An 11,573-nucleotide genomic window follows, 5' to 3' on the forward strand; every position below is an offset into this window, starting at 1 on the left:
GTCTTAGTCGTGTATAACCAAAGCTTTTGAACGACGTTACGACAGTCAAGGTGACAACACCAAACTGGAGCACTGGCGGAGGTGGAGCGCTGCCTGAAGACTAAACTTGGGGAATAAAAACCCGGTTCTTTCAGCCTTTCCCCGTCTTCACAATATTAACTCGATCCTCCTGCTTCCGTTGTCATGTTGTGAATATGGCGGCAAAGGAAACTGTAAACAACCTCCAAAATGAAAATGAGTCTATCGTCAACCGTTGGTTGGTGGATTATTATTATTGTTGTTTTCTAGATATGTTTAAAAAGGACCAATACAACGACTTCTGTGCCATTAGAGGCGTAGTTGAAAGTAAGTAACAAACTAAGCTAACTTACTACCTTCTACTTTCGCTCTTCGACCGCAATTTCACGTTTACTCATTGTGTCCCACCAACTTTGCCTTCAGCGTGCTGTTTTTGTTAACTACATGTCAATTGTGCTAAAATGTCTCAATGGCCAGTTTTGAGTCATGTTTAATGCTAGTCTCCGATAGAACTAATTATTCCAATACATGTAGCTAGCTAAAGTTAGCCTTAGCTTCGTTCACGACTGCGCCTGCGTGGACAGTTCTACAAGTTCCCATAGGAACTCTGGGAGAGGTAGGACGGCTCTCGTTAACCAGGTGATTCTCAAAAGCAGCCTGTTATTTTAAACATATTCCTAGAAGTTTGCTCTTTTGCAAAGCCGGAAAAAAAAGTTTAAAAACTGCCCAAATAAAGCAAAAATCCTGTGAGGAAGTTTTGGTTTGTGTTGATTTTGGTGCCACCTGTGGGCAAAGCCGTACCTCTCATCTCTTAGCTGATTTTGTCCTGTACATGTTTAGGTGGGGGTTTTTAACTAACCAGCAAAATACTCTACTTTGTTGAGCCAGCTTTTATTTACTTGCCCTCTGTACAGATAAGGACACGTTTATAAATGTTTCTGTTGCAGATATCTTGGTCCGTCCTGTGCAGACCACTGATGTCATGCCAACAAAGATCCGAGTCTTGCAGTTTCTCTCCCGGGTAAATGAAGGTGAAAAACTTGGTAAGATAAACATTATTTTATTACATTGCAGATCACCTTAACCGTGTCAACACTGTGTATTGTTGGGGATTTAATTAAGCTGCATCTGTGTTTAAAATTGTTTAGCAGTGAACAGTTAAAAGCATTGAAGAGAGAAGCCAAAATGCAGATCTGTAATATTTACTTTACTAGCAAATAAAATACTTTAATAAAATGTGTGTGTGTTATAATTTGCAGTTGATTAAATATATTAAGGTAATGTCACAATTAGATAAAGTTCCAGTATGTCATGAAAATGCTAGATAATATTCTCATTGATTTTAAGTTGTTTCATGCTAAATATGAAAACAGATTTGGTGACAAATAAGATATTTCTTCTTAGCACCACAACCACCACAACACTGCATTAGTATACATATTTAAAACATATGTCTGGTCACTTAATTCCCCAAATGGATTTAATTTCCTGATATAGAAAGCTGTGAAGTGTGGCATTACAAAACAACTGTAAATCCAAATGTCAATGCTTTTGCCTAAATGAGTTGAGCATCCAATCCAAGTAGCATGTTGTGACCCAAACTTTGTCTTTACCTACAGACATGTCATTTGACTCTGACCAGTCAGTGACTCCTCTCGAATCAGCTTTAACCATCCTGGAAAATATGAATGATGAAAACATAATTTCACCGGATGATTTCCAGAAGATCAGCACTTCACTAAAAGATATGGTAAGTGTTTTTTTTTAATTCATTTTTTAAAATCTTCTGTTAAATATTTTAATGCTTACTACTGTACATCTGCTAGACTTGCTTAACTGTGCTTTATGTCACAAAGTTTACTCAGATTAAACTTAAGGAAACGTTTTTTATTTCTGTCTTCAGATCGTGGGGATCCTGATTAAGAACAACGAGTTTGACCAGGCAAAAGGTGTGCTGACCAAACACTTTCCCAAACCAATGGTTGGCAAGGTAAGTCCAGAAACTAAAACAGCATGTTCACTCAATAACTCCCTCTGTTACAGCATCCACATGGTCATTGCTCATACTGTCAGTGTGTTGTTATAGAAAAGTTGCAGTGTGAGCAAAGATGTCCATGTGAGGGTATCACAAGAACACCATGTATCATGCTGTTTACCTTGTGATCTTTCCAAAGTAAACAACAAATGTTCCAATTGGACTTTCTAGATTACATTTCATCACCTGCGTTTTATGTTATTTGTCTTTTTAAGTGGGGCAAAAGATGGAGTACTGTTAAAATGGAGTTGGTTGGGTTGACATTACATTTTATATTGGCTGATGATCAAACAGCAGCAGGTGTTGGAGCTGCTGAGCTTAACTGTAATTGCCTTCACAGCTTTATCTGTTGGTAGAGTCATACCACATCCTTTTTGCAGATGTAGCTACTACAAGCCACGTGAAATGTTGTGTTGTGAAAAGTCTGCGTTGTTAACAATGCTTTGTTTAAAAAGCAGGGTCCTTTTTTGTTTTTTGGTCTGAGCACCCACATAGCATGATGTTAAATATTTGTTGTAGTTGATGTAACAAGAACATATGTTGTTGTTGTTGCTCTCTTTGTCTGTCTCTATCCTGCATCTCCCTCTATCCCACTCTCCTCGGCCTATCCAGTAGTGGCAGATGTCTGTTCAACATGAGCCTGGTTCTGCTTGAGGTTTTAAAAGGAAGTTTTTCTGCTGCTGTTGCACAAATGTTGCTAAGTGCTGCTCATGGTGGATTCATGTTGGGTCTCTCTCTAAATAATATAAAGTACGGTCTAGACCTGCTCTTTTTTCAAAGTGTCTTGAGATAACTTTGGTTATGATTTGGCGCTATACAAATGAAATTTGATTGACAAATGCATACTGGAGGACAGCAGCCTTCTGAGTAGCACACCTCTTGAGCATTCATTGGTTGTTAAACTGCCTGCTGGCCTGCCTGGATTTAGTCTGCTTTACTTAGCTGTGATGGTCAGTGTGTCTCGGTTAAGGGCTGTTGGAGGGACACACTGGTGGAAAAACACGTAGAGCAGTTGTCGAGGGCAGACTCCATTGCAGCAGGGGAGTTGGTGGGAACTAGCCTACAGAAGAGCTGCTGTAGCTGGCTGGCTGGCTCCAGTCATGTCCCCCTCAATCACCCAAACAGGGTGGATTGATCTTTATTGTGGGTCCTCCACAAAACCTTCCTCTGTTGCAGCACCTTCCTGTAGTCATTCCTCCTCCAGGAGCCATCTTCTTTACTTCTATGTCTAAGCAATGTGAATTGACATCTGCACTTATGTATGCTACTTATGTGTATTTATTCCACCCCAAGACATTAAATTATGATGCAAATAATTATGCTTCAGCCTGATAGTGAATTTAAGCAGTTTTGACTTAATTTTTGATCTTTACATGTGTGTACTGCGTTGTGTGTTTCTTATCCCTGAATGTTTGTGTTTTCTGCAGAAAGCTATATTCATGGGCCTCATCAGACAGAAGAGTAAAACGCATGAAGTCATCGAGAAAATCAACTTCCAACAGTTCAAGGAGGAGATGTTGGCCTTTTGCCAGGGGCTCTGCCCGTTCAGCGTTCCCTTTCTCCACCAGGTATCTTACTGTCTATTAAGCACAAATTAAACTTTCATATTCTTTTAACGCTCCTTTTTTGTTTTTGAAAATGGGCCTTAATTATTGCTAATAAATATTTGAAAGTGATTTTTGTGACATTTGTTCAGGGAGTCCACAGATACTGTTGATTTGTTGAAGTACATGTCCTTATACATATTTTGTATGTCTTTGTTACAGGCAGCAAAACGGCTCGTTGATGAAAGGAAGGCAAAGGAAGACGACAGGACAGCTGGGACTGTTGAGCAGGACGAACCTGGACCGTCCTGTCATCTGCCAGTAAACATCATCCACTTTGTACCATGGTAGGCTCTGGCTCCCTCGTTCATTTAAAACAAGCTTATAGTTACTGTGAAAACACCAAAGCGCAGTATGCTTCTGTTAAAAACAGCAGCTCAGAATACAAACGGGTTGATGCAATTGCCTCTCCATCCCTTCTGAAATACTTTTCAGAACTTTTAAAAAAAAATGTTTTACATGAATGTTATTGCTTTTATCGGCAGAAGAATTTGGCCTTCCCTTTTTTGGGGAGGCTAACAGTATAGGCAAAGCTTGTATAGTTACCCTTAATGTAGGAATATCTGCCATTTAATCAGCCTTTAAAATTCACCTTCTGAAGGGATGTGCACACGCATCAGCATTTTTAGAACACAGCCAATATTAACACCTGCTCTCTAAATTGACCTGTGGTTGGCCTAAGACTCTTGCACAGCCTCGCTTCTATAGAGCCTGAAAATAGAACCAAGAGGATGCGCAGAAGTCTAGTTGTCTCTCTGAGGACACAAAAGAACCTGCCTACCCTGGTTTTAATTTATGAACATCATACAGTATGTCACACTCTTTAATCATTGGCGTACTAACAGCAGTGGCAGAAGGGACCCTTTGCAGTTTGACAATCCCACACAGAAATGACCTTTTGCTTTCTTCCTCCAAATCTTGAAATCATGTGGGAACCTTTCTATTGTAATATGTTGACTGGCAATCCCTCTTATTCTCTGGTATGACTTCCCTGTTCAGTTTATGTTCCTGGTCTCTTATCTTATGTTCCAGTAAACACACAATTATCCTGAGGACCAGGCTGGAGGCGGCCTACAACGCTTTGTCTGCAGGTTCAGATGAGCGAACATTCGCTCAGCTGGAGGAAGAAGTGGAGCGAGAGGAACAGACAAGAAAGGACTCTCTTTCCTTACACCCCTCATTTACTCGAAAGAAGAGCACCAGTCAAGACTCGGAGCAGAATCAAGAATTTCAGAGGGACTCGGGCAGCCCCATGGAGGCTTCCCCAGCGGACGAACCGACTCAGACGGACCCTGTTCCTCAAACACAGGCAGGTTCTCTCTCAAAGACACCTGTAGTGCTGAGAAGCAGGCGGCCGCCTTACAGTCTGGCACGGCTTGTTGTCGAGCCGGACAGCCAGGGGAGCTTGCAGAGCACAGCTTCTCAAGAGCCGCAGGCTGAATTAAGAACAGAAGAGCCGCCCCCGTCTCCGGCTAAAGCCAGTAACAAAAATAACACCAGGTAACTAATTTTTTTCATGAAGTTTGCGGTCGCTCTGATCAACCATATTCTTTGAAAATGTCTTTGCTTGGGGTTTTCAGTTTCACAAATTAAACAAATGTAATATACAGGAAAATCAATAAATGTTGCGCTGTATTCTCGCTGCCCAAAGCTGCTCTATCTCCATCACACTAGTTTGTTCCTAAGCAGCCTCACAATAAGATGATGGTTTTGACTGTAGTGGTGGGATTGAGATGTATTAAAGCAGGCAGGCAGTGTCTTTGAACTGCTTTAACCTGAAGGCTGAGGGCCTGTATGAGCACGCGACAAGCTTACAGACTTTTAAGTACAAGGTGTAACAGAGTATTCAGAGGAATGTTTGATAACACGAACTAATAGATCATCACTTTCACATGACCAAAAATATTTTTCACACCTGTCTTCATGTAGCACGTGTCACTCTGAGGTTTTCTAAGGCCTGTTTTGCTCAGTGAGTGTACAGTGCTAACACTGTTGTTTTGTCATGCAGAGCCTCGACTAGGTTGGCAGAGTTGTCAGTAGACAAAGAGGAGGAACCCGCTCGCAAACGCCAAAACAAGTCAAACAGTTCACGCAAAAGGTAAAGTCAAAATGTACAAACTGAAAATGAAAATGTTTTCTTTATTTTTTGCCACCAGCTATCTGTGCAGTTGCTTTTACTTCTCTTAGTAATCTTCAAAAGGTTGCTGGGCGATGTAATTTCTGGTACGCAATATTACAATTGTAATAAAGTTTTTTTGTGAACTCACTTTAAGGCAGATTAAAACTATGCAACTTAAAGCAGTTGGGATTCTACTTTATGGGATCTGTAGGCATCATTTTGTCTTTAAAGTACACATTGTGCTGTTACCTTGATAGTTGAACACTTTGTGTAATTTGACAAATAGCAAATAATGTTTTTGGTTAAAAGTATCCACTGTCATCATTAGATCCACCAGGTCAAAAAGGATGTCTTCAGACTCTGATGAAGACACACAGGAATCACCATCACGCTTTGAAACGCCTCGTAAACCTGCCAGGGATCCTCTCAGCAAGCAAGTCCAAATACAACAATCAGTTGATTTCAATATACTGCATTGGCTTATGATTTGGTCATTTGATAAACTCTTGTGTTTTATTCAGGGATCAAGGGAATGAAAGTGAACACGTGATCACAGACTCCTCATTGGACAGCTCCCCCAGTCTGTTTCCTCTTCATCCCGCCCCACGAACAAGCTCCACCCCTCAGCAGGGAGACGGCGCTCCTTACCGTAAAAAATGGTTAGTAGAGTTTAAACCAGCAGCTTTATGTTTCCTAACCTGATTTGAAAGAATTCTAGCTTAACATGCAAAAATGTAATATTTTTTATGAATGGGAAAGTTCACTCGGGCCCAAAACCAATCTCCACCCTACAGCCTGAGCACTGAACACTCACGGACTTCGAGGTGTGAGAACTATCATGGTGTCACATGTTGCCTGGAAACCAGATGGGTCATTAAATCTAATAGGAAAAAATGTTTTTGTGTGTCTTACAGGGTTAAAATCTGTTAACAAACTATCAAAAGTAAGAAAGGCATTATTGTTAATCATTTGCGATTATTTAATTGTCACTTACAGACTAAATGTATTTGCGTTTCCCATCATGTCCATGCGTTTTTTACATATTTTTTATTTATTTAAACTTTATTGAATACTATTTCAATGTACAAACATTTGTTACATTTAGTGGGGGGCTGGACAATCACGTTTGTATACGTCACCAAGTTTACTATGAACTCTGGGTAATTCCTCAGGCAAAGTCTGCAGAATTGCAAACTTATGGAAAGTCTGTATGAAGGGCTCAGAAAGCCTGCAAGAGAGCCTTCGTGCGCTTAACGATTTGACAGTGGCAGTGACAGCCTTAGCGGGAACATGCCTCAAAGTCAGTGAATGTGGACATCGAGATTGGGCCTGGACGATGATGACTTATTTTAACCTTCATTTGGATTAATGTACCTTGTCAGTGTCAGGATGTTGACATGTATTTTTTTGTTCATTGTGATGATTAAACAAACAAGTCTTGAAAGCTTCTGTGAGGAGATTTTAGCTGGTTATGAAACAGATGGAAAGTAAAATCGATGCCTCTGTGACGTACAAAAGCAAAGGAGGCCATCAGCAAGAAGACTGACTTCTATACAGTTAGTTTTAATGCCCGTTACCGGTGTCGGACGAGGCAATTAACAGCAAGCTGCCAAAAACAGCCTTTTTAAAAAACATTTTCTGTGGCAAAAATGATAAGCTGACTGTTAAGTGGATAGCAGGATAAAATTTTGATGCGCATATTTAAAAAACAGCTAAAAATTAATATAGATTATAGAGTGCCAAGCATTAAAAGAAACTCTGCTCTTGTTCACAGGAAACAGCTTTACAATAATGCCAAGGAGAGTAAGGATACATGGAGCGACGAGGAGACTTATTTCAACTCCAGAAAGAAAAGTGGTAATATTTCATCAAATATATGCTTCTCATAATCCTTTGTACATCTGACAGTGAAAACTATGGAAGCCCTAAGTGGACATGCATCCATACATTTTATTTACTCTGTTTTCCCATGATAAGTTATTTCTGTTCATTTTCTCGAGATCTCGACTTATTTATCACGTTATCTCGAGATAACGATGTGGCACCGCCATCAGATGATTATCACTCATATCGCCAGAGTTTTAAAAGCACAAAACAAACATAGAAACAAGTTTAACTTACCTCATTGGTGTGGGCAATGGCAGCATGGCATGTCCTGGTCTGTAATATCGCAGTGACCAGCCTGTTGTTTGTTTTCTAGATCGCCTTAAATTATCCCGTTATCACAAGAAAACTAGCTTAATTATCTCGAGATAATGGGCCAAATTAATTAGGGATGCACGATAGGGATTAGGGATCAGCACCATATTGCTATCTGCAGATTATGGCTTGAAAATTTCATATCATATTTTCCGCCGATATAAGAACACTTTAATAATGCCTAAATGCTTGATGATTCCGTAAAAACGCTTGACGTAATGCCACATTAACTTGGCGCGAGTGTGCACCATGCCTCTTCCATCAAGCGTGAAGAATGGTGCAAGATGTCTGCGGTATGGCAGTTTTTCAAAGTTTCCAAATTGGACAGCAAGGTTGTGCTCAGCATCGGTCATGCAAAGAGGGGCCAAATCTCATTAACACTACTTATTGAATTGCCCATCTAAAGAATCTGCCAGTGGGCTGCTACAATAAGAGCAGGCATGATATCAATTCCACTACAGAGGAGACTTGATTTTTTCTGCAATTAGGTGGAAAAAAACACGTGCCTAATATATCAGTATCGAAATCGGCAAAAAGGGTTGGAAAATATCGGCATAGGATATCGGATATCGGCAAAATATCCAATATCGTGCATCCTTAAAATGAATACGTTATAATGAGAAAACTAGATAGATATTTAGGCATCCAGTAGCTTACAACACATATGACATTACACATCTGTCACCCAAATCCCCATCCCCCCCAACCTGTTAGGCCCATAAGAAAATAATAAAGGTAAAAGACAAAACTATAATAAAGGCACCGTTGTTTTCCCGAGATAACAAGGAAAAAATAAGTTGAGATCTCCAGAAAACAACTTTAACAAATTAACTCGTTATCACAGGAAAAAAAGCTAAGTCATCCCAAGATAAGGTGATCCATAACTCGAGATCTCGACCAGAAACACCTCGTTATCAGGGGAAAACGGAGTAAATACATTTTATGGTCGCATGTCTGCTAAGGGCTTCCATAGAAAACCCTGTACATGCATTAATATAATATTTGTGTTTCCCAAAGTATCAAAAGATGAAAGCACCATTTCAAATTCCGGCCAGAGAAGGAAGGCAAGTATAACGACGACTTACGTTTTTAACTCTATAAATTGAGTTCGCAAAACTCAAAAATCAAAACTGTTTGATTTATTACACACTGAAAGTATTTATGAAAACGTACATTCACCGTGTAAATAGAGTAAAAAGGAAAGGAACACGGATAAAGCTACTTAAAGTCATAAAGGCATTGATGCTTTTTAACTTTAAGAAGTTTGCTGGTTCCACCCACTGATGAAAGCACCACACTAGCAGATATCTCAATTTAGTCAGTTAAACTTTTATGCATGCTGCAACAAAGCTAAAAATAAAAGTATTTGTCTGTTTTGGGCTGTTGTGTCACAGTAGCAGAGAGCGCACTAACCGCATGTTGCTTTGTTTTGTTGCAGAAGTGGAGTGAGACTGAAACACAGATGTTAAGAGAAGGTGTTGAAAAATTCGGAGAGGGCAACTGGAGTAAGATAAAGGCTTATTATTCCTTTAAGGATAGAACAAACGTCCAGCTGAAGGACAGATGGAGAACAATGAAGAAGTCGAACCTGGTTTAAAGTGAAAGAAAGATATTCATGTTGAGGTCCATTATGCCATCTTGTTTTGTTTGTATCATATTTTTTCAGTCCTCAACACTTTGTAGTGTAATAAATGTGTATAGTTTAATTGGCAATATTGTCTCATTTTTGTAGTCAAATCTGCAATGGTGTCTGATGAGCATTTTAATGCAGCCCCTATATAAAGTAGAAAACTCAAATATAATCAAAACCAACATGGATTTATTTCAGACGACATACAAAAGAATTCCGAACAGAAGAGCATTCCCCTCCTTAATTTTGACAACAATTGAGTCAGAGTTAAGAAGGAGCCTCAGGGACAAATAAATCCTGCGAATGGCAGATCTGAATCCCAAGGTGAGTCATGAGAGGCGACTTCATTGTAGTCCACAAACCCTTGTAAATATGGGCCAGTTGTAACATCTGCTATTAAGATGCCATGGAACCAGGCGGTTGGATCCAACCATCTCACTGTTACAGGGGAACGGCTGTTGTTGGTACTGGACTTGAATTTGACTAAGAGAGATTTGACAGTCCAGTTTTTGATGCATCTTTATGTTAATGTGTCTTCATTCCTGATGAACTCTCCGACATCGGCCTGGTGGAACACTACAATGGACATGGGGTCCACTCGCCGACACTCCTGGGTGTTCTTGGCTGCTACTCCAAAACCCTGACAAGCAAAAAACACAGGACTGGTTCAAAAATGTCTGTACACGGACATAAAAATGTTTCTTCTATGATCTCAGGTTAAAGGCAAATTACTGGACACATTCTATCACTGTTGTATGGCACTGAGGGAACAAAACTGGAAGTCACAATAAATCACGACATCTCAGGCCATCCCACATGAATTTCATGATTCAGTGGCTCAAGCAGGAATACAAGCGCCTGACTTAGCACTGTCTTCAACTACATGAGCAACACAGTATCATAGTTACAAAACTTACCAGGGGCACATCAGCCATGGAATAGACCACAACACCCTGGTACTGCTGAGTGTTCTCAGTGATCCTCCCGAGCCCAGATTTCAGCACATGGTTCCCGTAGAGGAAAGACTGTTCTGCTCCAGGTTTCACCCACACTTTAAACTGAAGACAGAGAGCTTCACATTAGTCAAACATTATACTACACAGTGCATCACTGCTGTGACAGATCACTTTTAGTCCTCAATATACATATGGCCATTTAACAACTGGCATCAACAGCAGGGTCAAATCATTGGCACCGTATAAGTACAGTGGTATTGTCAGTGGGTGCTAGTAGATCAACAGTGGAATACTGCTAAGAATAAACATACAACACGGGATAACTTTACAGTCTGATGGAGGCTCTAATGACAAGGACTGCTCTAAAGTGAAGGGATGGTGAAGAAGGCTAACATATTTGGAAGCGAAAATACAAATATTAATGAAATGCATCAATAATCACCTTTGCATAAGGTGCCAGGAAATCCAGAGCTGTGATGTGCAGTCGGAACTTAATTGTCTTTGTAAACTTTCCAAAGCATGTCCCCACTGACACGAGCTTGTCCCGGGAAATGTTTGTGGCCAACTTCAGAATTTTCTCACTGTGAACAGAAAACCATGATGAATAACATCATTGTGTTAAAGTATTGCTAGATTCCACAATATTTGTTTTCATGTAGCCTGTATTACCTCATGTAGTACACACGGTCATTGTGTAGCCTGAAACAGTAGGTACCGTCGGGTCGGTCTACGAGAAGTTTGATATTTTCCCCGATGCTGTTGTGGGAGAAAATGCATGGGTCACACATATAGGCTAACATGGATGCTAACACTTCTGGTATTATTAGAATCTTAGATGTAATAAAATGTCCTCTAAGTTCACTTACTATTTCGAAAGCTTCTCAAACATCGTTTTCGTCTCCTCGTCTGTTAGTGGCCTCATTTTGAGTACCTAGTACTAAGTTATTTTCCTGTGAATTGCTGTATCTACTGTGTAAACGTGACAACGTGGGTCAACACGGAAGTGCGTAAA

The 11,573-nt window shown here is 40.1% G+C and overlaps 2 protein-coding genes across 2 annotated transcripts; one reads left to right on the forward strand and one right to left on the reverse strand.

Annotated features, from left to right (window-relative positions):
* The first annotated feature begins 135 nt into the window (after nucleotides 1-135).
* On the forward strand, nucleotides 136-9,743 carry terfa (telomeric repeat binding factor a). Its single transcript, XM_069664370.1, has 13 exons — nucleotides 136-345; nucleotides 966-1,061; nucleotides 1,638-1,768; nucleotides 1,922-2,008; nucleotides 3,481-3,621; nucleotides 3,820-3,944; nucleotides 4,690-5,157; nucleotides 5,666-5,755; nucleotides 6,105-6,209; nucleotides 6,298-6,435; nucleotides 7,551-7,633; nucleotides 8,993-9,039; nucleotides 9,414-9,743. The coding sequence occupies exons 1-13, from the start codon at nucleotides 195-197 to the stop codon at nucleotides 9,570-9,572; spliced, it is 1,821 nt and encodes a 606-aa protein (XP_069520471.1). The 5' UTR covers nucleotides 136-194; the 3' UTR covers nucleotides 9,573-9,743.
* Nucleotides 9,744-9,772: 29 nt separating this feature from the next.
* nip7 (NIP7 nucleolar pre-rRNA processing protein) lies at nucleotides 9,773-11,558 on the reverse strand. Its single transcript, XM_069664381.1, has 5 exons — nucleotides 11,428-11,558; nucleotides 11,231-11,317; nucleotides 11,004-11,142; nucleotides 10,523-10,663; nucleotides 9,773-10,245 (listed from the first exon to the last, which is right to left on the reverse strand). The coding sequence occupies exons 1-5, from the start codon at nucleotides 11,481-11,483 to the stop codon at nucleotides 10,126-10,128; spliced, it is 543 nt and encodes a 180-aa protein (XP_069520482.1). The 5' UTR covers nucleotides 11,484-11,558; the 3' UTR covers nucleotides 9,773-10,125.
* Between the last annotated feature and the right edge of the window lie 15 nt (nucleotides 11,559-11,573).

This window comes from Semicossyphus pulcher, unplaced genomic scaffold (genome assembly GCF_022749685.1).
Source record: "Semicossyphus pulcher isolate SPU_LCO1_2020_fin unplaced genomic scaffold, fSemPul1.0.p SCAF_1, whole genome shotgun sequence".
NCBI lineage: Eukaryota > Metazoa > Chordata > Actinopteri > Labriformes > Labridae > Semicossyphus > Semicossyphus pulcher.